General features: G+C 36.5%; 1 protein-coding gene across 1 annotated transcript; it reads left to right on the forward strand.

Annotated features, from left to right (window-relative positions):
• The first annotated feature begins 1,019 nt into the window (after window positions 1-1,019).
• On the forward strand, window positions 1,020-27,286 carry LOC131981829 (troponin T, fast skeletal muscle isoforms-like). The gene is made up of 14 exons (XM_059346322.1): window positions 1,020-1,161; window positions 6,685-6,724; window positions 6,859-6,872; window positions 11,267-11,410; window positions 18,359-18,376; window positions 21,097-21,115; window positions 22,504-22,549; window positions 22,983-23,099; window positions 23,290-23,367; window positions 24,468-24,581; window positions 24,699-24,808; window positions 25,627-25,717; window positions 26,261-26,301; window positions 27,123-27,286. The coding sequence occupies exons 1-14, from the start codon at window positions 1,020-1,022 to the stop codon at window positions 27,157-27,159; spliced, it is 1,011 nt and encodes a 336-aa protein (XP_059202305.1). The 3' UTR covers window positions 27,160-27,286.
• Window positions 27,287-27,526: the final 240 nt, after the last annotated feature.

Consider the following 27,526-nt stretch of genomic DNA (forward strand, 5'->3'; position numbering starts at 1 on the left):
ACCTGGTGCTGACCCCAGCAACTTCAACAACCTCCGCCCAATCTCTCAGATTCATGACCACCTTTCCCACAATAGTCTCTATGACCATGTTTCAATCAGGTTTCCCTCCCCTACACAGCACTGAAACAGCTCTTGTTAAAATAGCCAATGACCTCATTATGGCTGTGGACTCTGGACTTCTAACAATTCTCATCCTCCTGGACCTGAGTGCAGCGTGTGACACCATTTCCAACACCATCCTCATCGACAGACTAGCCTCCCTTGGATTATCTGATACACCCCTGGACTGATTTAAATCATATCTCTCAGACCGTACTCAGTTTGTCCAACTTTAGTCATTCAGATCCCATTCCTCCCCCCTCTCCTCTGGTGTTCCCCAAGGTTCTGTCCTTGGACCCCTTTTGTTCATCATCTACCTTCTCCCCCTTGGCCATATTTTCCGTCAATATAACATTCAGTTCCATTGCTATGCAGATGACACCCAGCTACCTGTCCACTCAACCCACCACATCCCTCCCTCCCACCTCTCTATCCAACTGTCTTCAGGAAATCAGATCCTGGTTCACCCAAAACTTCCTCAAACTCAACAGTGAAAAATCAGAACTCCTCCTAATTGGCACCACATCCATTCTCTCTAAAATAAATTACTTTTACATCTCCATTGAGAATTCTTCTGTATTCCCCACTCCCCAGGCTAAAAGTCTGGGTGTCATGCTAGATAGCTCCCTATCATTCCAGTCCCACATCAATAACGTCACTCGGTCAGCATATTTCCATTTACGTAACATCTCTTGCTTGCGCCCATCTCTCTCCCCGACAGTGCTGAAATTCTAGTTCACACCCTGGTCACATCCCATCTAGACTATTGCAACTCGCTTCTCTTTGGCTTACCTGACAAACTCATCCATAAACTACAACTGGTTCAAAACTCTGCTGCCTGTATCATCACCAGAACCCCCTCCATCAGTCATATAACACCTGTCCAACAGCAACTCCACTGGCTCCCCTTCAGATACCGCATGATCTACAAGATCCTCCTCCTTTCCTTCAAGGCCATCAACAATCTTGCCTCTCAGTATCTCAACGAGCTTCTCCATATCAAGACACCCACGTGTTCTCTCAGGTCCTCTTCCTCCATCCAGCTCATCCTCCCACCTGCCCGTCTGGTGACTATGGGATCAAGAGCTTTCAGTCGCCCCACCTCTGGAACTCTATGCCTCATTACAGCCAAAACTCCACTTCCATTACCACCTTCACACCTGAAAATCCATCTCTTTAGACAGGACTACTCCCTTTAATTTAATCTACTTTCACGAAAATGACCCCACCTTTCTCTTTGTTTTTGTCAGTATTATTATTATTATTATTATTATTATTATGATGTAGTTTTATTAGTATTTGTATGTAGTTTTATTGCCTGCTTTTATGACTGCTTGTTTGATGGACTAAGTGTTTTATTGTTGATTTTGTAAGGCGCCCATAAATAAAATGTATTTATTATTATTATTATTATTATTATTATTATTGTTATTATTATCATTATCATTATCATCATCATCATTATTATTATTGCTATTATTATTAATGATTTTGGTTATTATCAAGTAAACCATGGAAAATGTCTAGATATCAGCTCTTAAATTAAACCCTTATGAGCTATTTTGTGGTTATTATATTTGTCCAACAAAAACGTACCTTTAGTTCTACCAGGTATTAAAATGAACAAGAAAATGAAGAAAACAAAGGTGGTCTAATTTTTTTTTTCCATGACTGTATACTTGATTAAACCTGGTATTGTTTATTTTTATTGCTCCAGGAATCACATAAAAAATTGAGTGACTGGGTTTAGAGCAATCTGTTTTTAGTTCAGTTATTGTGTTACTCTGTACTGACTGATTGACTGACTGTTTGATGAAGTGTCTGGCACTCACTCACACACACACACACACACACGCACACACACACTTTCCCTCCATTGTCTGGATGCCAAGCTGATGTGTAACCCCCCCTCTCAGCCTTCTATCACTGTAAATTTAGCAACAGAAGCTTCTCAGCTGCTCCTTTCCTAAACCTGAGCCCTCCTCTTCCATCCACAGTATTTCACCCATCTCCTTCTCCAGGGTCACATAAACATATACACTACACACACACAGCACACACACACACACCTCACTCTCATCCCACAGCCAATAAGGGCCTGATGAGCTCAAGTATCACTATAACACAAGGACTTATTCTCTGAGCGGAGGCTGCAGATTCTAACAGACCTTCATCTTCATCGTCCGAGGAGCTTCTCTTCCTCTCTGAGGTAAGACAGCGCTCACCTGACCCAGCCTGAAACTCCTCGCCATTACAAAACTACACAATTCTCACTATCTATTTCATCTTTTAGGCGAAAAAAGGCCAGATTTTTGTTGGTTTTTATTGCTTTTTATTGTGTGCAGCGGTAGAAAAAAAGAGCCTCAGGTGTTGAAAGAGAAAACTCAGATCCTCATGTGTGAGGCTGTAACCTCAGGAGGGGCGTCTGAAATACCCGTGGACATGTTCTGCTGCATGTCAGACATGTGTAGTTTACGTTGTGGATGGTTTGAGAGCAGGAGTCCAGTTTCCTGAGAACAGACTTATTAACAGCTTCATAAAAATGCCATTTTATGTTATTAAATACATGTTTCATTAACCTTTTAAAAGGACATAAATCATTTGAAACTGAGTGAAACTTAAGAGTGTGGTTAAGTAATCAAAGGAGCATAATGTAGAGTGATATACTGCCAAATGTTCTGTGAAATTAAAGCAGTTTGCACCTTCACTTTATGTGATGTTGAGGTGTTCAGCTGTGAAGCTGTAAAGTGTCGCCATAAATGGATTTTTCTTTTCGATCTCTTCAATTCGTTTTCAAACTGGTTTTACCTGCATGCACCAACAAAATCTTATTGATTTAATCTTCATTTTTTTATCCATTTAAGTCCAGTTCGACTTATATTCACTAACAAATAGCACACATCGGCCCTGAAGTTTAGCATTGGATGTACTGTGACTGTGACCTGCTGAATTGTGCAATAAGATTGTAATTCTTCGGGATATGCTGCTCGCTAAGAGAGGCTCACACATGCCACATGCCAACAAAATCACGGCTTGTTTACTGTAAATTAGCAGTTTTGTGCCTCAGAGAAATTAACTTTAATTATATTTACCTCCACTAAGGAGGTTATGTTTTCAGCCTGGCTTGTTTGTCAGTTTATCAGCATGATTACTGAACAACTTGCCCAATTTTGATTAAATTGGATGAAAGATTGAAGCATGAGCCAAGGAAGAAACCTTTCAATTTTGCAACAAATCCGAGTCACTACACTTAATATTTTTCACTTTTATTAACATTATGATAAAGAGCCTGGCCGTGGCGGAAGCCTCTTATCTTCGAGTGCCTTCCCAGCTGTTATATTCTTTATTGGTTGAAAATTGCTGCATCTTTTGTCTTTGATTCCCGCTGAATATTCTGTTTTTGTTAATGTGATTCTGCCCTACTGCCTAATTTTCCTTGAGTAGACACCAAATTGTCCAATCAGTTCAGCCTCTCCTTCCTTCTTTTTTGCCCTTTTTGTTATTTTCATTTTTAACTCACACATTTCTATATATATATGGAAACTGGACTATTCTCCTGCTCTAATCTCTTGCCAGTATGCTGAACTTTCCCTGTGAATTTAACACCCACGTAGCCGTCGTGGTCGACCCGAAAACCAGGCCAGCATCTTAGAGCTCTGAGGTCTTGGGATGGTGATGACAGAGAAGGTGTGTTTACTGTCACAAACAAACAGACACATCCTTCAGCAGACTGATGCATCACTCTATAAATTCATCTCATATTGGAATTTACATCTAATTCTGCTCTGCATTGGCTCAGGATGTGCCCTTCACCTGTCTCATCGGTCTTAGTTTCAGCGCTGAGTTTTTAGTTTCAGAAAGACTTAGGAACTCATCCAGTGTTCTCATACTCAAGACATGAAGTGACCGTCCACTAAATATACGGAGCGCTGAAGTGTCGGTATGCACACAGTGAATGCTGCACACACAGAGGTGAGGCCGCTGTCAGCTGTAAGTCGATCAAAGAGCTCGTTTGTTGGAGGCCGACGCTGATTGGCCGTCCGAGTGGCGAGGATCCTCCCGCCGGACCAAGCCGAGGGATTAAAGCAGCTATTTGGACACCGTTCCTCAGCTGATGGGGAGAAATCTGATCCAGGACTAATCCTCAGAGTCCTCTGCAGCTGTGCTCACGGCTGAGTGTGAAGGAGTCATCCAAAGACATTTTATATATATCAAATATGATATATAGAATAGACAGAGAGCAGAGATCCTCCCACATTGTCTCCAGCAGAGCGGCTCCTCATCCCCCGCTGGGACCTTGGGAGAGATGCTTCATAACGTCAGCGAGAATTTGGGGCGGATTAGACGAGTATTTCCCAAATATAGGACTGGACTTTGGCATTTCTTTATGAGCTGTGAAAGCCGGTGCTGAATCCAGGAAAGACGTCAAACGCAGATCAGGCTCAGTTCTGGTGGATTGTTGGCACCAGCAGTCAAATACATTTACTCTTTACAGGATGCTCCGAGCTGAAGAGTAGAGCTGCAACCATTAGTCCACTAATCTAAAATCTATCGCAATGTCAAAAACACAGCAGCAGGACAGCGTCATGGCAATATTTATGATATTTAGATGATGTTCTGATTATTGCACTATGTAGAGAATCTGGAGCAAACCTTAGAAGTCCTGTCTGACTAATATGGAGTACAGGGTTTACAAAACGTCCTCCTTATTGGAAGTGAAGTGAAAATACTGAGAGTATTTTTATAATCTAGTTATCATTCTGGATTTGACACTGATATAAGCAAATACAAATAGCATGAATTTAGTCAGAAAGTGAAAATATCAATTGATAGGCTAACAAGGCAGAAGTACATTATATTTTCCTTCTTTGAAAGTTCGGCCCCCACACTGTCTGCTTAGAAAAAGTCTGGGACTTGGACAAATGATAGTTGATGACCCCAGATGTAGACTATTTATTTCATGAATAACCAGAAATCATAGTATTTTGTGATATGTATCATTATTGAGATAGTATGAAATTGCCTGTATCAGGATAGAATATTTTGATCATATTGCCTGGTTATAGATGGTCGCCCATGAAGTAGGAGTAATTTAATTTTCAGACATAATTCTCTGTTAATTGTGGTTTCATTTTCTTTGTGACATGTTTGGAAGAGATTTATTAATAGAGTTTCGAGAGGACAAACAATTTATCTATCAAGAATAAATCATATTATCACAATCATTTCATGTAAAGAAGTAAAAAATATACATATTCCAACTTTAGAGGTAACCGTGTAAAAGCCATTTTTCATGCCAAAAAGTCAGAAAATGCCATTTTCAGCCTTAAAAAAAAATCTGATTTCCTCCTTTTCTCTGTTTTACTTCATATTAAACTGAATATTTTTGATTTTTTTAGCTTAATTAAAAAATGTATGAAAGACATCCCTTGGGACTTTTTTTTAATATACAAAATGATTAATGGAGAAAATAATTAGACAGATTAATCGTTAATGAAAAGGGGTCGGTTCACCCAAGTTTCAAAAACAAAAAAAACAAAAAACATCTTGTGTATTAAGTCTTGTCGCCAGTTTTGGTTTCATTGTCCAACTGGTGAGATTTCTTCCCTTACTCAAGAAAGATGGAGGTCAATGAAATTTAACTGGTGGTTCTTGTAGTGTTGGGGAAAAAACTCCCTATTTCCTATAAAGTGCAATATCCTTACCAATACTCTGAGACATTTTATTTGAATGTTGAAATTCTAGATTTTCTGCCTCATATAGTGCCCTTAAAATGGAGCATACACGCCTACAATAGATATAAAATGCACTTTCTGCTGACAATCACATACCATGAAGTGCCCTGACTTCATTCCTATCGGGGATGAAGTCAAATCATCATGATAAGTGTCCAAAATCTTAACAAGCTGCTCACTGTAGAGTTAATAATTCAGTGTGTATTATATATGGAGTAGTGAATAAGTAAAGGAGTGAGTTTGTGCGGAACATTGGTAATATAACCTGTTATATATATCCAGAGTAGAAGCTACTTTTTAAAAGTGATTTTACAGTTCTGTGAGTAGCACACACAAAAACCTGATTAAATACAACTAAAGCTGTGTGCATGGCAGGAAACAACAGGGGGAAAAAATCTATTTTTTTATGTTTAATGTTGCATCTCCTTTGCATTTATATGAGGCTTAACGGGCGAGGCGGGATGTGTGATCTGCAGGAGACACTAAATGTCACAACAAATCAACAGGAGAGAAGCATTAAATGTTCTTTAGGCTAAAAACGTCTCAGTGACATAAGTAGTGATGATGTGTTCTTCTGTGGAGAAGTTAACACCTCTGAACCAGCTGAGTCAACAGTTGTGGACAAGGTGAAAATGCTTCACTAAAGATACATACAGTATCATTATATCTGCTGCAGCTCTCTGACCTCTGAACTATCAGTGGAGAAGTACAACTGAAGTGCTTCACTTCAGTAAAAGGGAAAAAAAAATCTTTAGGTTTGACATTTGTGCAGCAGGACAGACATCTCTGTGGGATCAAACTAGTTTCTGTTTGTCTGTCAGCTCATCAGACTCTTTATCTTCTCCCTCAGGTTTGAAGTCTGCTGTCAGCATGTCCGACACTGAGGAACTGTGAGTGTCAATAACAACACACGCTTCTGTCTGATGATGTTTTATTAGTTTTCATTTCATTTCAAAAGAAAACAAGCTGATGTAGAGAAGTCAGCTTTATGTTTGATTGATTTGTTTTATCTTTCATGTTTCAGGGATCAGGTCGAGGGTAAGTGACAACAACTCAGTTTGTGTTATTTCTTATTTCTTTGTTCTTTCTATATATGTCAGTAATATATTAAAACTAAACAGCTACAGTCATGGAAAAAATATTAGACCCTTGTTTTCTTCAATTTATTGTTCATTTTAATGTCTGGTACAACTAAAGGTACATTTGTTTGGACAGATATAATGATAACAACAAAATAGCTGGTAAGAGTTTAATTTAAGAGCTCATATCTAGACATTTTCCATGTTTTGTTTTTTGATAATGATTTTGGTTATTGTCAAGAAAACCATGAAAAATGTCTCTTAAATTAAACTCTTATGAGCTATTTTTGTTGTTATCATTATATTTGTCCAAACAAATGTACCTTTAGTTGTACCAGACATTAAAATGAACAAGAAATTGAAGAAAAAGGGTGGTTTAATTATTTTTTCCATGACTGAATAGTGCTTTATTTTAAATTATGACTTAAAATGAACAGAATTTGTTATTTCTTCCATTTAAAGTTGTTGTTTTTACTGACTGTGAAATACTTTGTCCACATTATTTAAATGGTCCACATGGACTTTTATTTAATCATAATTATTCTACCATAAGACTATAATAATATTTTTTTCAAATTATATTTAAAAATATGCACCAAATGCAAAGATTATATGTGTTCTTTTTTTAATTATATTTTTAAAATGCATTTGGAAATACATGTTGTAATATGTAATATGTTTTCCTTCTTACTTCATTGGACCTTTTAAGAATTTAACTGTAATTTACATGTAGGTCAATTTAGAGGATAATTAAATTTAATGTTATTTTTGTTTCTGTTGTCCCACCTTGTTTTTTTTTTCGAAACTGAAGAGGAGGAAGGTAAAGATGACTGAATCGATTCCATATTCCATATTTAAAATCTTTTCTCCATTGCACTAATTTGTCAGCTGCCTGATTTCACCCTTAATCTGAAGTGTTTGACGCTGACACCTGCTTTCTATCAGGACGTACTAACATCTACACAGTTTATTTGAGCCGTAGCAGGATTTCTAAAATGCAAAGTGGAATTTCGAAACCTTATTGTAGTTAAATAGGTGATAAAAGTTAAACAGATCAGACTCTCAGTTTATTTATCCTCGGTTGCATGAATAAAAAATCCTGGAAGATTCTTCACTGTTTCGTTAAATATTGTTTTTAAAAGGGACAAAAGTTTATTTCAGAGCGCTGACTAACACACAGCTGTCAGTCAAACACGTCCAGGTTAAGGGTGACCTTTTTCTGACCGAGTGATGTTTTGTATCACATGCTGCAGAAAAAGATGCAAGTGAGCTTCTACGCTCTCTGCATTTATTTTCTCGGCATGCGACATGTTTACATTTTCATCTGTTGATGTCACATCAATGCAGCTGTCGCTGACCTCGTTCACACAACAGCCATATTTCTAACAGTGGAGGTGGAAATCTACCTGAGCAGCTGCAGAGACTTAAAATAGATCAAAGGGACAGAAACTGGAAGCCATGTGAGCTACCTGGGGAAGACTTGACACATGGACATACATTTGAAAATGTTACATTTTATTTAAGATTATTGTGCACAAAGTAAAGAAGGTAAAAAAGTGAGCCACAGTGGCAGGGAAAAGGCAGCATTCGAAGGATACATTTAAAAAATAGGTAAAATAAATATTTAAACTATTTGACCTTCAAAGTCTTCATCAAGCAAGTATCAATGTAAACAAAAGGCAGGTTAAATATAGACACTCCATCGATGATGTACTATGTATGTAAAAATCCCATAAAAAGTTCTCCAACTCATACCATACGTTCTTACGTTATAAAACAATCCACAGGACCCGTTCAGGACCAGTGGCAGTAAGACATTTTCCATGTTTTTTTTTTTTTAAATGATTTTGGTTATTGTCCAGAAAACCATGGAAAATGTCTCTTAAATTAAACTCTTATGAGCTATTTTTGTTGTTATCATTATATTTGTCCAAATAAATGTACCTTTAGTTGTACCAGGCATTAACATGAACAAGAAATTGAAGAAAAAGGGTGGTCTAATATTTTTTCCATGACTGAATATTACTTTATTCTAAATTATGACTTAAAATGCATGAAATTAAATGAACAGAATGTGTTATTTCTTCCATTTAAAGTTGTTGTTTTTACTGACTGTGAAAGACTTTGTCCACATTATTTATATGGTCCACATGGACTTTTAGCGTAGAAGCTCTCAGTAAATCAAAATGCTACACAAGAGTGAGCTCAAAGTTCAGTTCACACAGATTAAATTAACTAGTTTATGTTCATCGTTTACAATTTAAATTTGTTTACTGTCACAATATATTTACGTTTATTCCTTTCTTTGTATTTTTAACAAGAAAAACACTGTTCACTATTTGATGGGGGAACAAAAATTGCAAAAACAGTATGCTGGGTGCTGTCAATCTCAGCATTAGCATTGGCAACTGTTGGCACATTATTAGTTGCAAAGTGATGTGTTCGGTTCACCATTTACAAAAAATATTAGCACATTGTTAACATTTTTAGTGCGTTCCTGCAAAGCAGTTTAGTTACATTTCGGCACCAAATCTATTATGTTGAGGAAAAGATCATGGTTTGGGTTCAAATAAGATATTGACATATGAAGTGAACCCACATTGACGTGATGTAAATTAAGTCGGCTTTTGGGTTCACACGGGACATCAACAGTGTTCTGTGTTAGTTTGACACATTGCAAATTCCTACTTCCCATGAGAACTTTGTTGCTCTTTATACTGCATCACCTGACTTCTTCCTTTCTCCCGTCATAATTACTACAAAACAATAAACATAAATATCAGTTGTAATCAGCTGCTTGTACAAACGACCTACGGGGGAAGAACAGTCTCATTAATGGCTAATATTTAAAAGCACACTTAATTATTGTTTTAATATTTCTTATGTATTGATAAAATTAACTACTTCATGTCAATTATTTTGTACTGTCCCAAAATATGTTAATTCCTCCTTCTGTTTCTAGGAAACATTGTTCACTACTTGATTGGGAAACAAAAATTTTACCAACACAATCATGCTGGGTGCCGTCAGTCTTACAGTTAGTGTTATTAACTGTTGCAAAAGTTAAATGTGTTCAAGTTCATTAGTTGCAAAATGATGTGTTCAGTTCACATTTTTACTAAAAATATGAGCACATTAAGCTAACTTTTTTAGTGCGTTCATGCAAAGCAGTTTAGTCACATTTAGGCACCAAATCTACTGGGTTATGTTTAGGAAAATATCGTGGTTTAGGTTCAATTTTAAAGCTGCTGTTGCAGAAGTTACATATGAAGTGAACCCACATTTACGTAATGTAAGTTAAGTCAGCGATTTTGGTTTCACATGGGACATCAACAGCATTCTTCCTGGTTTTTTTTTTGTTGACACAATGCAAATTCCTCCTCCCCATGCGGACTTTGTTGCTCTTTATACTGCATCAACTGACTTCTTCCTTTTCTCCCGTCATAATTACTACAAAACAACAACCAGAAATATGAGTCGTAATCAGCTGCTCATACAAACAACCTACAGGGGAAGGATAGTCTCATCAACAGCTAATATTTAAAAGCACACTAAAATGATTGTTTTAATATTCCTTATATATTCATAAAACATAGAGAATTTGGGAATAGAGGCTTTATCAGGTTTACTTTTGCTAAAGGTTGACTATTAACAAAACAATCCTGCTAAAAATAAAATTTTATTCATTCAGCATTTTTGTCACAGAAGTTGTTCACTTTCTAGAAATATGGATGTTAGTTTTATAATGTTATAGTTTCTGCTGAATATATAAATTATTATAAATGATCAATTATCTCTCATTTATCTATCATTAATAGATCAGCTTCTTTTAATCAAATTAACATTTCTGAGGTGAAAAATGAACTTTGGGCACAAGATAGAATAGAATAGAATAGAATAGAATAGAATGGAAAGCCTTTATTGTCATTGTATGAAAGTATACAACAAAATGTATAATTTTTTACACCTTTGACTTCAGTTTTATTATTAATAGATGACAAAATAATTAGAATAAAAATGTTCTGCCTTGGGGGTTTACTTAATTAAAACCTCAAGTAATGGTAGAAATTTAAAAAACTGAATTAAGAAATGTTTTCAGCACCAAACCTGCTGCTGTTGATGAAGTTTTCCACCTCAGCAGTTCAATATGGCTTCTGTGTGAAAGGTCAACTGACCTCCTCTCACCATCATGTGTTTCTCTCTCTCCAGCAGCTCTGTCCCCCACTCGCTCACCCACCCATCCATCCTCTGTGTAACTAAAGTAATCTCTCACTTTTTGTCATGTCTGTGGTCTTCATTAACGGCCTTCTCCGACACCCTCCCGACGGTTTGGTGCATGCTGCGTGCCCGTAGCCCAGGAGGAGGTAGTAGAAGTAGAAGTAGCCCCTGAGGCGGAGGCCCAGGTGGAGGCAGAGCCAGAGGTAGAGCCTGAACCAGAACCAGAACCAGAACCAGAGCCAGAGCCGGTGGTGCAGCCGGTGGTTCATGAGGAGGAAGGTACGTGGCACGGGCGGTCCGTTCACTGTTCTCTGCAGGACACTCAGCACTGTGTAGGTAGAAGGTCCTGTCAGCATCAACACGCGGCAAAACATGTTGGCCTCACAACTCCAGAGTCTCCACGGAAAATCACACATGAGTCCAGTTTCTGCTCATCTTTTACATCTTACATCTCTGCAGTGTTCTTTCTGTTTTTACCTTTTAAAGATATTCATTATTAGATCAGCTTCTTTTAATAATTTCTGAGGTCAAAAATCTGTCACAAGATAGAATATAATAGAATAGTAGAAAAGAATAAAAAGCCTTCATTGTCATTGTAAAAAAGTATACAACGAAATTTGTTTTTCTAACGCTAAAATTTCTTGTACAAAAAAGTATGCAATGCAAAAACACACTTAAATGGAAATAAATAATAATAATAATTAAAATTTAAAATAAGAGAGTTTGAACATTGATTTAGAAAAATAAATAAATAAATACAATTAAAAATTAAAAAATTAAAAAATAAAATAAAAATAAAAATAAAAATAAAAATAAAAAATAAAAATAAAAAAAAATAAAAAAATAAAAAAATAAAAATAAAAATAAAAATAAAAATAAAAATAATAATAATAATTTGGGCGGCTTTAGTATGAATAATAATAACTGGCCTTTTCCAATTCAGTCAGTGAATGTACTAGCCTGGGTATACCCAGACTGCCTTGCGCGCTCGAATTTGATTTCGAACCTCCAGCCAGTCTGGAAACGAGGCGATTATCGTAGCCCTGTTTTAGGGATCCAATCACAGAGCGGGGAGGGACGGTGAGACGATGACGCGTACTACTCGGCACTTGGAAGCTTTCCGGATCCAACATGGCTGCTGCAGACGCGAAACTCTCTTTAGCTGTAGATGGTGTTTTAAATAGTTTAGAGCCAAAGTTGAAAGGCGAAAGGTCTCTCGGCAGCTCCGCTGTCCCCCGGCTCGTAGCGAGATCACCGGTAGCGGGGCTATTAGCGCCGCTCGGGCGGTTTCTGCGGCTCGTTGCGCCGAGCCGGTGAGACCGCCGGTCACCGCCGGTGATCTCGCTCCGAATCGGGAGACAGCGGAGCCCCCAGAGACCCGCAGCAGCTTGTTTATTGCCCATAAAATCAGTGGATGTGTGGCTGAATGACATGAGGGGGAATAAAGCGTGAAATTAAATAATCTTGCAGAAAGGGAGAACTGGAGAAGCAAAGCAGCAGCAACACTCTCTCACAGACACACACACAACAAACATCCATCTCTGTTGCTCTACTACGTCATCTGGTATAACTGATCTGATTGTCTAAGAGCTACCTACAGACGCTTTGATAGACATTCTAAGCGCCCAATAAACGGCTCCGGAGGATCGTAAACCACACCTCCTCTACGGAGAAAAGCATTGTAGGTGTCCAGACCTAATCTCCAATGAGATTTGGTCTGGTGTTAGCCAGGCTATGAATGTACAGTAATAATTCACTGTGAAGGAAAAAGTCCAGAGTAAAGTTTTGCAAAGTTGCACCAATATTTATATATTTATATATTATAATCTCTAAAATAATGTCAAAAATATGTTTTTGAGAAGTTTAAATAGATTTTAATTAGCTGCTCAGTTAGGGGTGTGCCATATCGTATCGTTCCCGGTTATACCGGTATATATATTTTTTATGGGTTAAAAAAAATGCATATCATGATATTGGCAACATTCCCTACTTCTTGACGTAGTGGTGTAAGGATTTCCCATTAATTACCTAGACTGTGGCGGCCCGCTATAGTATCACGTCACATTTCAAGCTACTGAAAGTATATCTACACTATCCATAATATTTAAATATTATTTTATATTATATATTTATATAAGTTATTTTGCAACTGTTGAGATTTGCAATTTACACTACATTTAGATGTATGATTGATTTTTATCTTGTTATTTTTTTTTACAGACTAAAATGTTTTCTATATGTTTTTCAGTATTTTTTAATATTGTCTAGAATGTCATTGTCGAGAAATACGAAATATCGTGATAATCTTTTAGGGACATATTGCCCACCCCTATTCTCAGTCACTTTGTGGCTCAACAGTAGCTGCAAGATGATGTTTCACAAACTGAAAAACATAAACTTTATTTGTGAATGGCAGCAATTAAAAAAAATCTGTCAAAAATCTACAAAGAAAGCAATGTTTTTGAGTTGATAGGAAGTGCTACTATTTATACCATTTTCTTCTTGATGAAAAATAACATTCATCAGCTACTGAAATTAAACTAAAAAATGTATAATAAAGTAGTGATTTACATTAGAATCTGACAGTCAGTTTTGCTAAAATTACAGTAATTTTGTTGTATAAAATCATTACAACTAAAGTAAATCTGTTTAACTAGAAAAGTTATCAGAACCATGTAGGTGACAGAATCAGTGATTTGACTTGACGTAAATATGAGCAAAAAGTTTGCTATATGTACATTTAATATATATATATAAAAAAACATATTATCTCTTAGATGCATTATATAAATAATTGTATAAATACTATGTTTAGGTCTATAAATTTACCTATAAATAAGTCTCCTGTTCAGACTTCAGAGGCAATTTCAGATTAGATTTGCTGGTTTTAAAGTGTAAAACTGTCAGGAGATGCTAGAAACGAGCAGAAACTGTAATCATAATAAATATGCTTTTGAACATGTGAAATAAATCTGCCGTTGTGATGAGATATTCTCCTGTTTTATTATCTCTGCAGTAGACATTACTCTACAGTGATGATATCTCATCTATTGGCAGGTTTTATTCCTCTCGTTCTTCTGAGACTCTTTTGTCTTGTTAGGTTTGACATTTTTGCAGCTCACTAATCTAGCTCCCCTCTAGCCTCCCTTTAGCCCTTTCCACTGGAGTTACCTTCTCTTCATAACCGCCCAGTATGACAAAAGTTGTGAATCTGCACAATGAGTGAAGAATTTGTGTCAGGCACATTCCCAGCAGGGACAGATGCTATTAATAGTCTGGAAGAACAAAAACAACAAACACAAAGCCCACATGTTACTGAGTTTAATTTAGCTGCAGCGTGTCAGAAAGCAGCTGCAGCTCGCCTCCAAATATTAGAGTGATTTAGTCGTGGTGTGCTTTTTTCTAAATATAGATGTATAATGCAGCTAATTAAACAAAGTTAATGGTTCAGAGAATTCACTGTCAGTATCTGCTAAACCTTTGATAACAAAGCAGACATGTTACAACCCTGTGACAGAAAATAAGGTCAGAAGTTTTGTATATTGTTTTGTATTATCAGATTATTGAATGGGTGTTTATCATTGCTTATCATCCCAAAAGTATGGGCATGTGGGGGCTTACTCCATCTTCTAGTAGGTTATTATCAGCCAATTCAATGGAAAGTCTTTGTTTCGTTAGATTTCACTTTCAGTTTTGTTAATTTTAGGCACAGAAAACTACTTCTCTAAGGTTAGGGCAAAAAAGATCCTGGTTAGGCTTTATAAAAGAAGTTTAAAAAGTGGGAAAAAAAGCATGTAAATGACAAAAGTAAAGTTTTTATGAGGACAAAGTTCATACCAAAAGGGACGTTATGTTGGTTACGTAAATAAGTGTTGCACTGAAGTTATGTGATGTTACCTAAAATACACGGTCGCCTATAAAGTTGGAATAATTTTGTTTTCGGACACAATCCTTTGTTAATTGTGGTTTCATTTTCATTGTGATATGTTTGGAAGAGATTGATTAATAAAGTTTTGAGAAGATATTGTTCTATATCTGTCAAGACTAAATCTCATTGTCACAATCATTTCATGCTAAGAGGTAAAAATATATATATTTTATTCCAAATTTATGAGCAACCGTGTATTAACATTTACTTTTGGTTTCACATGGGACACAAACGACTGTTTCCTGGGTGAAAATGATGACTTTGTTTCCTTCTCTTAGAGCAACTTTTCCTGCTTTAAAATATGTTCCTCTACTTCCCGCTTTGCTTCCAATCTTCCCATCGTACATAATTATTATAGTCACTGGAGGGCGCTGCCTAAAATAGCTAATACAATGAGCTGATAACCTGCTGTAGCTACTAGTAGGCAGAGTAGGCCCCTACAACATTATTATGATATGATAAACATCCATTAAATTGTCTGACAACGATCAAATCAGCTGATGAAACAAGCCAGATTATACATTTTGAATTATTTAGATGAACCTCAGACAAAGGTTTATTTATTACACTGTACACAAGATATCTCTTTCTCGAATCGGCAAATGATTGACCGTAAAGTTCATGCACACCTTGTGCAGACATGCAGGAGGAAATGTCCATATAGGGAAGAGAGGAGACTATTCCTGCACACTGTTTACCTGTAATAAACTTTACTGAGAAATAAAAGACTTTTATCAGCTAAAGAAGAGTCTCACAGTCTGTGTGCATTTAAGACACTTCTCACAATCAAAGGTGGACAATCCACAATCTACAATAGACAGAAACTACATAATTTATATACACACATTGATTAAGATAAGATAAATAAAGTTAAATGTTATGTACAGAATCATCCCTTCCATTATGACATTAATAATATTAGGCTAATAGTCATTTTTAGGATAACATGACCATAAATTTAAAGTTTATCGCAAACATTTACCTATTAATATGCATAATATTACCACCAAACAAAATATTTTTTGCAACTAAGTAGGGTTCATTATTCCAGGTAGGATGAGCATAAAAACCTTGACTGTAAAGTCTCATGCACACCTTCACAACTCTCTTAGAAAAGGCCACATTGCTTTATGTATTTAATGCTTTTATGATCACATTTGGAGTTAATTTGTTCTTTTCAGGACACTTGAGCGTCACCAGTTTAATGACATGTGCTCGGGGCCGGCGTGGCATGACAAGGCCAGTGTGTGTCGCACTTTAGTCTCGTTCTAAACAAAGAACTCTAAAGTGCCTTTTGGTGTCTTCGGGCTCCTCGAAGAACCTTTTTTTTCACTGCAGCAAACATTTGAGCTTTGCATTATCACAACACATCACCATCAGTGTTAGCTGACACAACAAACAACACATGTCCTGTTTCCAGTGTTAGATGTGTGTTTTCAATATGTGCATATCAATGTTGAAAGGGAGAAGAAGAAAACCAGCTGCTTTTACATGACCAGACTGCCCTCTATCCACGTTTAGGCCTCATTGACCTTTTTCCATTGTCGTAGCAGAGAGGATGCTGGGTAGTTTCAGTCATGTAAAAGCTTTTCTTCTTGCCTCCCTTCTGTCCATGTTTAGCATCTTTCTTTTCATGCTTTCTATAGATGAAGAGTTGCTCTGAAGCATTTACGTTGGGGTGTTGGGATGCAAAGTCTTCAATGGAAATGCTTTAGTTTGTTTGTTTCAAAAAGCTTTTTATGATCAGTGATGGAGTCACTGCAGAAGTCCCAGGCTTCTCTGTCCGCTGGCTCCACTAATGCTTTGATTTTGCTGCTTCAGCAGTTTCTGTTCAGAGAATCAATATTTTCTCTGTTGCAGGAAGGAATATTATTACCATATATTAGTGGTGGAAGAAGTTTTCAGATCCTGTACTGCAGTAAAAGTAAAAGTACTAATACCACACTGCAGAAAGTAAAAGTACAAAAGTATCAGCATCAAAATGTACTTGAAGTATCAAAAGTAAAAGTACTCATTCTGCAGAATGACCCCACTCAGATTGTTTTACATATTCCAAATATATTATTGGATTATTGTTATTATTGTTATTGATGCATTTATGTAAGCAGCATTTTACTGTTACAGGGTAGGGCTAAATCACCTACTTAACATACTGTTATGAGGTTTAATTTAGAAAAACATGTGTAATCATTGTTATAAATTTATCATGTTTTCATGTTAAATCTCCACCTGAAAAATAACTAAAGGTGTCAGCTAAAATTAGTGGAGTAAAAAGTACAATATTTGTCTCTAAAATGTAGTGGAGTAGAAGTATAAAGTTACATAAATTAGTTCAAGTACAAGTACAGGTACGCCCAAACTGTACTTGAGCACAGTAATAGAGTAAATGTTCTTAGTTACCTTCAACCACTGACTATAAACACAGAAAATACAACTTTAAAAACATATCTAATTGCTGATCTAATTTCCCCAAAAATATTTTGTGTCCATAATGCAAAGATTAACATCACATCCTGTTTATCAGATATCATGGAACTTGACCAGTTTACAGGTATTTACTGTTTTAAGGGAACTTCTTGATGAACTTGAATTGAAGTAACTAAAACTAAATGTAAAATGAATTAAAAATTACAATATTTACCTCTAAAATGTTGTGGAGTAGAAGTATAAAGTTTCATGAAAGAAGTGCAGATACCTTAGAATGTATACTTGACCACAGTAATTGAAGAAATGTACTTACATACAGTGTTACATTCGTCCCCTGTTAATTTTTTGCAATTTCTTTGATATATGCAAAAATTAAGAGCAGCATTAAACAATATCATATTAATAAAATGCAACAATCATGATGGATATCTTGATGAATGTTAAAAACTGCAGTTTGAAGTTACTTAAATAGTGATATGACACAACAAACCTGCAGCACATAGAAGATCAAACCAAACTGTTATAAAGTGCTATAGTGAATATTTCATACACACTAAGGTACACACACATTTAAACGAGGATCTGTAAGTAGAAGGCTGTAACTAGGAAATCAACTTATTCTTTGAAATATTTTTACGCAGTCAGAAGGTGCTTCTCTAAATAAAATTAGTACATTACGATGCAGGATAAATGCATGTTACATCGTGGGACTTCTGCAGTGGCTGCCTCGGCCCGTATTCACAATACGAACACCCCAATCTGGTAAATGTGCTTGATAAGCTGTGCAGCGTAAAGAGGACAGGAGCAGGCTGACCAGTCCCACCACTAATGATCTCTGTTCTGCTCTTGCTTTGGACGCTTGCTGCATGCAGACGCCTATGAAGAGGAAGGTATGTTGATTTGTATTCTTCTCTGTTCTTCTGTTTCTGTTTCCCTGTCAGACAGGGACTCTTTCACAGCCTCCACACATGAATAATAATAATAAAGGGAAACAGTGGTATTTACTCATGTTTTTGTGTCTAAGAGCACTGGGAGTGCTGCAGGCTGCAGCCATGAAACAGGCTGCAGTGTTATCCCTTAGGCCAGGGGTTACCAAAGTTTTTTAGCCGCGCACCCCCAATCCCCCACACCTTAAAAAAAAAACTAAATGCAATAAGCTTTTTTATAGCCATTTTAAAGGAGGCATGCTTAATTATGCTCAAATGACCAGAACACACATATAATAAAATAATCAGGATCACAGCAATGCGCTCTCGCATTTGAATTAATCTGAAACACAGTTTCAATATAATGAAACTAAAATAATTACATTTTTCATCTCGTGCACCCACTAGCGGCAGCCCGTGGACCCCTCGGGGTCAGTGCACCACACTTTGGGAATCCCTGCTTCAGGCAACTAAAAAACATCAATGTATTTGTTTTTGCCACTGATATCTCAGAGGTGAATTCACAAAGTGCAGCTGCTAACAGCCCTGTCTTAAGGTCTGATTCACAAAAGAAGTTGTGCTAATGATACTATGGCGCCAACTCTCCAATACAGTGTTGCAGCTGTGTGCAATTTGCCCCCTTGTTTGCATATGATCCATGTTGCAAAGTATAAATGTTGTGACATGTTGTGAAATGTGAGTTGCTGCCAGAAGACAACAGTGGAAACATGAGTGAAAGAGTTCAGACAAGAGTTTGTTGTGTTGGAGAACAGAACACGTAGCTTAGTTATTTATCAAAAAGACTTTTGATGTCATGGCTGAATATCTTTTCCTGACAATGTAAGAGGAAGAGGCCACATTAGATTTCTTCTTGAGTAAGACTTAATTAGACACAAAGCCAAACAAACCACACCAAGTGAAAGGTAAAGAAAATAATTTAATTCTCTTTATTTCTCTTAATTTTGTTACGTTTTCCAGATGGTCACAGTTTGTCTAGGTTTAGGCAACAAAACTACTTGCTTAAGGTTAGGTAAAATGTATGTTATGTAAAAGTACATGGTTAGGCGTATCAAAAGAAAGTTTAAAAAGTCAAAATAAATGGATGTAATTAGCAGAAGTGAGGTAGATCCATCACTTTCGGTTCCACATGGAACAAGACCACCGGTCTCCTGGGTCAAAGTCCTGTTTGTTTGATCATCCACCCTGAGCGGACTTTGTCAGTCTTTATACTCTTTAAACTCTAAGGCAGGAGTCATCAACTACATTAGTCTGAGACCCAGACTTTTTCGAAGCAGACACTGTGGGGGTCGAACTTTTAAATAAAGAAAATATAATGTACTTCTGCCAAGTTAGCCTATCACTGTTAGATATTTCTACTTTCTTACTGAATTCATGCTTTATTTGTTTACCTATATCAGTGTCAGCATAGTCTTAATAAACATGGGAAATCCAGAATAAAAACTAGATATTTAACTAGAAAATGCTCTCATATTTCTGCCAAGGACCCAGTTCATTGAGGAGTGAAACCTTTTTGTAAATATGCTGAATCCCAGAACACTTTTTTTTCCTCCTCACATTTTCTGAATGTATTAGGCTGTTATTCTGCAGTTGATGATCGCTGCTCTAAGGCTTTCTTATACACTTTGTAACTTTACTTCCGTCTTGAGTGACTTCATCATTACTGCACCCACTAGAGGGAGCTGGAACTACAAACAACCTATTGTTTTTAAAGGAAAGACAGCCTCCATAAACAAGCACTTTTGTGGACATACATTGACTGTTTTTGTTGCCTGAAGGATTACACTGCAGAACTTAAACTCAATACTGGACTGATTTCAAAACTGTTGTTCCCTTTAGTCACTTAGACATAAAAACGTGGAATAATAATTTTAAAAAAAAAACAAAGTTTCCTTTTAAGTTTGTCACCAATCCTTGTTGAGTGAAAGGCAGAATATTTCCGTTGTGATGTGGAGGAACAGGGTGAAGGATTCAGAAATGCTGAGTCATGGTTCGGGGCCCCTCTGCTCATCTGTGCTTTTCTCTTCTTTGCATGAATGTGTCCTGCCAGAGGACGAGGGAGATCAAGATGGTAGTTTGTATTTCCTGCTGAGTCGCTGTTGCCCTGCCTGCGTTTTTCCTCCTGTGTTGTCTGTTTTGGGTTTTTTTTAGTGTGAGGGTTCCATAAAACAAACAAAAAAATAAATTAAAAAGCTAATCACAAACCTTTATTTATTTATTTGTTCCTGTAAAAAATCCCAACTGTGTTCTTTTTTTTTTTTTACCATGCACATCAATTAACAGTAATTCAGTGTCAAACTCCCTGTTGTGAGACGTGTGCAGAAAATTAAACTCTTAAATAGTTCATGTGGTTTATGACACACACCGTACTGATGTCTCCGATTATTGGTTTGATTCACACACTAATGCACAACAGATTAACTCATAATAAATAGATAAAATTACTGTGTGCTTACAGAACTTAACACACAGGAACTGGGCCACTGATATAAACTGAGACTGACTGTGAAACAACCTGCAGCCTGAGATGTAACTCAGCTTGTTCACATGGATCTTCCCTCTGATTAACAGCAGCCTTTAGTCTGTCTCTCTCTGTTACCGTGTCTCTAACAGTCTGATCTCTCTCTTCTCTTCCTGATGACGCTTTAATGCTGGAATAAATAAAGAGGAGAAGCCGAAGTTCAAGTGAGTATTTATTGTATTTCCTGTGGTAAATTACATACAGACTGTACCGTCATTGAAAATAATATTAGACCACCTTTGTTTTCTTCATTTCTTGTTCATTTTAATACCTGGTACAACTAAAGGTACATTTGTTTGGACAAATATAATGATAACAACAAAAATAGCTCATAAGAGTTTAATTTGAGAGCTGATATCTAGACATTTTCCATTGTTTTCTTAATAATAACCAAAATCATTATCAAGAAAACCATGGAAAATGTTTTAAATTAAACTCTTCTGAGCTATTTTTTTGTTATCATATTTGTCCAAACAAATGTACCTTTAATTGTACCAGGCATTAAAATGAACAAGAAATTGAAGAAAACAAAAGTAGTCAGTTTAGTCATTTTTTTCCATGACTGTATAGTTCTTTAGCCTCTTTTAGTTGTTGTTTTGTGTTTGTTTATAGTCATTACGTACATCTCTGCGATTTTGTGTCTCATTGTAATGGTTTTGGTGGTCTTGTTTGGTGGTGTGTTTATTATTTGTTGTTTTTAGTATCTTTGCTATCCTTTTTTGTCTCTTTGCAATAGTTTGTTCGTGTGATATTTTTTTGTCTGTGGTTGTTTTGCCCATTTTTATAGTGTTTTTGAATCTCTCTTTGTGAAATGATCACAAAGAGAGATTGTGTTTCTTTATGGTTGTTTTGCCCCTTTTTGTAGTCATTGTGAGTCTCTCTATGTTTCTTTGCAGCAGTTTGGTATCTCTTGGTAGTTGTTTTTGTGTCTCTTTATAGACATTTTTTTGTCTTTGTGGCCATTTTGAGTCTCTTTGTAGTTGTTTTGCGTCGCCTTTGTCTTCTTTTTATATGTCATTTTGTCTTTTTGTAGTCATTTCGTCTGTGTTTTTGCCCCTTTTTGCACTGGTTTTGAAGCTCTGGTTGGTTGTTTGCCCCTGTTCTGTATGTTTGCATCCCTCTTTGTAGCCATTGTGTCTCTCTGTAGTTGCTTTGTGTCTTTTTGTGGTTGTTTTGCCCTCTGTCATCATAGTTGTTCTGAGCCTCTTTGTGTCTCTTTGTAGCTGTTTTGCATCTTCATAGTTGTTTTTAGTGTCTTTGCAGTCCTTTTGTCTCTCTTTGTAGACATTTTATGTGTCTTTGTGGTCATTTTGAGTCTCTTTAGTTGTTTTGCGTTACTTCTTAACTTATCTTTATAGTGTTTTTGGTGTGGTTGTTTTGCCCCTTTTTGTAGTCTTTTTGCATCTCTTTGTAGTTATTTTGTGTCTTTGTGATTGTCTTTCCCATTTTTACAGTCATTTGGAGTCGCATCTGTTTGTAGTTTTTTGGTATTTTCAGCCTTTTTCTGTCCCTTTGTTGACATTTTATGTTTCTTCTTTTTTTCCTTTGACAGACCTTCTGCTCCAAAGATTCCCGATGGCGATAAAGTGGACTTTGATGTAAGTCGATTTGTTTTTGTTGACTGACCTCACTACACCACCCTGTAGCCCCTATATGCAGGAACACAAATAACTATATTCAGGAGAAAATTATCAACAAAACTAAGAGATTTGCACTTTTAAAAAGTGTTGCCTGAAGGAGACCTCCATACATTAGAAATACTGCAAACATGCATCCAAATCTTACCTCTGTACCCCTGGAAGCATTTGAAACTCATAAATCCAAACAATGCAAGTTAAAAACAAGAAATTTAACTTTGAAATAAAATTGCTTTTAACTAAAAGGAGATCAAGACTTTAACAGTGTTACAATCAGCAGAGACAGAGCCGGCCAGGAAGCTCTCAACAGGTCCTCTCGGTCCCCTGACTCTGGCTGTCAGTCCATCCTGTCTGTCTGTCTGAGAGACGTTTGTCTCCTGTCCTCCTCTAACAGGACATCCAGAAGAAACGTCAGAACAAGGACTTGTATGAGCTGCAGTCGCTGATTGATGCTCACTTCGAGTGCAGGAAGAAGGAGGAGGAGGAGCTCATCGCACTCAAAGAAAGAATTGTGAGATTTCACCCAAATAAAAACACAAAGATGCACCTGATAACCTGTGTGTGTGTTTCTACATGTACTTTTATGTTGATTTTAAACATCACAGCAGATATGAAGTAATAAACCAGGCTAATAAAGCTGTAGCTTGATCTCTACACATGGTAAAAAACTGTGAAACATGGTGTTTGATTTGTGTTTTCAGGAGAAGCGTCGGGCTGAGCGAGCTGAGCAGCAGAGGATCCGTGCTGAGAAAGATAAAGAGAGACAGGCCAGGAGGGAGGTACGTCCCTCTGTCCTGTTACTTCTTTTATTATTTCAACAGCAGTAAACTGTTGGAATACATTCATTTAGAATAGATTTCACTTTACAAATAGCCATCAGTAAGAATTTATTGTTTATATTTTGGATCAGCACCTTATTAACACCTTATAGTTATCTTTATATTTTAGTTATTTGCACTTTTCCCACTCTGTATTGAACCTGCTGCACAATCATTTCCGAGATAAAAAAAAGTTTAATTTTGAGTTTCAGACTGCAGACATCACAATAGAGATTTGAAGAGTAACTTAAAGCTACAATATGCAGGTTTTTTGCTGTCATTGGGCAAAAATTCAGTGTCGGTTTATTTTAAGAGTTCTGAGAGAAAACAAGACTGCTGCAGCCCTCTGTTTTTAGGGGTTAGAAAAAAGCCAGGAGACTTTGGTCAATCAAAGGTCATTTCAGAGAGAGAACGTTCCTACTGGCTGTTCTACAAATGCAGATGAGCGTGCAAATGGTGAAATGTCTTCAAATGGTGAAAGTCTGTTTCATGGTGGAAAATTCTGCAGAAAAAGCTGCAGCTGAAAAGCTGAAAAGTAAAGTGCAGCCTGTTGCTCCTTGCATGGTGTGTTCACTTAAATGCAAAGTTTGAGTTTCCCCATTGTACGATTAATAAAGGATAAATCATAATCTTAATGATGTATATGTAGGACTAGGACTATGGTTAGTGTTATTTATTTACCTAAAGATCATGATGTTACTCTGGAAATATCAGGCGAAATATATTTTAAAAATATGTATTATTTTATTTGTCACTTTGGTGGTCATTAAGGCTTATGTTTTTTTGTTTCACACTGCAAAGCAACTATGACAAAATAAAGAAAAAAAGAGTCTAAAAGAGAGTCTGACAATAATCACAATAAAAAACAATCATATCATCTTTGGGATATCAGTTTCCAGTACGTTGCATTACTGCAACAAGTGATACATTCAATCACCGGAGGTCAGCAAAAACAAGACACTGTTTCATTACCATTTGTGGACATAAATAAAATAATGCCAGTTAACCAAGTGGTTTTCCTTAGACTTGTGAAATTGTGATATTTTAAACGAATGTTCCAGGCGGAGCGGCAGAGGAAGGAGGACGCAGACGCCCACAGGAAGGCCGAGGATGAAGCCAAGAAGAAGATCGCTCTGAGCAGCATGGGCTCCGGCTTCAGCAGCCACCTGCAGAAGGTACAGGCTCAGTTCTTTCTGTTTGTTGTTGTTGTGATTCATTTGTGGTGGATGCTTCAACTTCACAGAAACAGATGTTTGTACGTGTTTGTGTTTTAACTCGTCTGACTGTTGTAGGTTGAAGGGAAGAGAGGCAAGAAGCAGACTGAGAGAGAAAAGAAGAAGAAGATCATGGCAGAGAGATGCAAACCTCTGAGCGTTGACGACCTCAGCGACGACAAACTCAGGTGACACACAGCAGGAAAAAACTCCAAAAATAAATCAATAAATTACTCTAAATGAATTAATATGCAAATAAATTGACTAAAAACAATATTAAAAATAAAAGTAACCATTTATTGATTGATAAAATGTGACATAAATGGATATTTCTGTTTTAATTTGCTTCTTTATTTATTTACCCATGTATTCATTCACATTTATTTACTTACCTCTGTAATTTTCACTGTTGTTTATTAATTTTTGTTGCTTTTTTAAAATGTATTTATTTATTTTGCACTCTGACTTCCCCCTCATTTACACAATGAAGAACAAATCCATAAAGAAAATAATAAATAAATAAATACTTGAGTAAATAAATAGGGGAAAGTATAAAGCATAAATGCAAAATAATACAGAAATTTAAAATAACGCATGAATAAACATATATTTATTGAAAAAAAAAAACATGGACAAAAAAACTCAAGTAACTTTACATGCAGAAACATTGTCCTTGTGTCGTACAACTTATTCTTAAAGGATAAAACAAAAAGCATTGCATACATGGATAATAGAAAAAAAAGCACAAAAGAGAAGTTAAAGCAAAAGATAACAGAGCATGTCATTGTGCATCCCATGCAGGATTGTGAAAATCAGAATAATGTGCAGGTCTGATTCTAGTGTGTTTGAGGTATTATTCAAGACAGACAGGCCATGGAAATGTTCGTTCTGTCACTCAAGATAACAATGTTGTAGTTTTTTGTCACTTGACATGCAAAACAAAGATGTTCAGCTGGTGCAGAAGATCGTTCAATGAGTGTTCGGCTCCTGCTTTGTGTTTGTTCAGGGAAAAGGCGAAGGAGCTGTGGGAGTGGCTGCACAGCCTGGAGGCCATCAAATATGACCACTGCGAGAAGCTCAAGAGACAGAGATACGAGGTCAGTCAGGATATGTTGGATCTTTTCTGCACAATGCAACACACTCTGGTGGGAGGTGAGGTTAGTCCGATTACAGTTTACAGGAGAAGAGTTTGGTTTCTGGCAGAACTTCAGGAAAAAGTGTGAAGAGGTCAAAAGTCCTGCAACATTTTTAGTAAAAAAGAACTTTGCTGTCAGATTTAATCATTTAATATAAAATGTGAAAACAGTGAAGGTATAAAACAGCTCTGTATATAAATCTGCTTTCCAACCTGAAGCTGTAGCTTATATTTAAAAGAAAAGAAAAATGTCTGGAGTTTTTCAGGTAAAACACAGGATCTTTTTACATTTGAGCAGTTATGTGTGATCAGTCAAAAAAGTAAGAAAAATGGAAATTAAAAGCAGCAAAAGATAATCAGATTCAGCAAACTGAAGTTTTGGGGTCTAAAATACGGCACACTGTGTTTAATTGATGATATTTTATCGTGGAAATAGTTGTATGTTGCAGCATTAAACAGGTGAGAAACATTCTGTATCTGCTTCAAACAGCTGTTTGTCTTTCAGGTGGTCTCTCTCAGGAATCGCATTGACGAGCTGCAGAAACAGTGAGTCACTCAACACAAACAATCAAAAAAACTCTGCATCACAGTTCTTAACATATTCTGTTATTATTTATTCTATCTCTGAGTGCACATACAGTATGTTCTCGGCAGAAAAATGACAAAACAATCAAACTTCTAAATCCAAACTTTGTGAAAACAAAGTAATGAAAATTAAATGATATACTAATAAGAAGTAAATTGACTTGTTTTGCAGAATGGCCCATTTCAGAATAATAGTATATTCTGTGATTGTAATGATTGCTGCATTTCATATACTGCCGAGTAGCTTAACCTTTAATAATGTTAATAACAAAAATAAAAAATAATAATAAAGAAATAATAAAATGTACAAAAATGCACAATATTTCCCTCTGAAATGAAGTGAAGCAGTTTAATGTTGCAAAAATATGACATGTTTAGGTAAAGTGCTTGTTTGTTTTTACTTTTTTCTCAAAAGGACCAACTTGACAGTTTGACATCAGTTTATTATGGTGCAATCCTGGATATGGCTTACTTTTTCTATTTTTTTTTTCTTTGAAATGTTTTTATTATTATTTATGCATTAACAATGTCTTGCTAAATATTATCCCAGTCAGAGTCCATGGTTGTAACTAGTAGTTCTAAATCTGGACACTAGAGGGCGATGTGGCCTCAAGAAAGTGCTCCAGCAGTCGGTTTATTTTTTATTCTGTGCACTCTTCTAAATAGCCTATCACACGTTTAATATTTTTAAAACAACTATCCATCTATAATGTTTAACATGAAGTCACCATAAAGCCTCGCTGTACAGCTCTGACTCTGTTTTTGCTCTTCGCGCTCTGCAGCAGCAAGAAGGGAGCCGCGTCCCGCCGCAGGAAGTGAGCGGCAGCTGGGAGACGGTCAGCCCGGACAGGAGGAGCCTCTCCTCGGCTACAGCAGCAGCGCAGAGCCCGCAGACACCTGGACGTCTTATTGTGTCTGCTTGAAGTGAAACTGTTTTCTGGATGAATTTAGCTCTAATAAAATAAAGAAATTAAAAAAAAAATGTCATCACTGTGTTTGTGTAAAGAAAAAAAATCTGATAATAATATGCCATAAATATTGATCAGCCTGCAAGTCATTCTGTTTGATCGATCTAATTGATCAGCTTCATGTGAATGAACAGAAGGTTCGTGCAGTTAAATTGGCATTCAAAGGCTTTCAAAGAGAAAAATATATTTTAAAAATCTCCAAGAGCATCATTAAAATG

Source organism: Centropristis striata, chromosome 2 (genome assembly GCF_030273125.1).
Source record: "Centropristis striata isolate RG_2023a ecotype Rhode Island chromosome 2, C.striata_1.0, whole genome shotgun sequence".
Lineage (NCBI taxonomy): Eukaryota > Metazoa > Chordata > Actinopteri > Perciformes > Serranidae > Centropristis > Centropristis striata.

Bases quoted from the DNA above. Each gene is read 5' to 3' on its own strand.
- LOC131981829 (XM_059346322.1), top strand. From the start codon at position 1,020: ATGATCTACAAGATCCTCCTCCTTTCCTTCAAGGCCATCAACAATCTT. The intron at 1,162-6,684 runs GTCTGGTGACTA...CTTCTCCCTCAG, and splicing joins GCTCATCCTCCCACCTGCCC to GTTTGAAGTCTGCTGTCAGC. The intron at 25,718-26,260 runs GTCAGTCAGGAT...TTTGTCTTTCAG, and splicing joins TCAAGAGACAGAGATACGAG to GTGGTCTCTCTCAGGAATCG.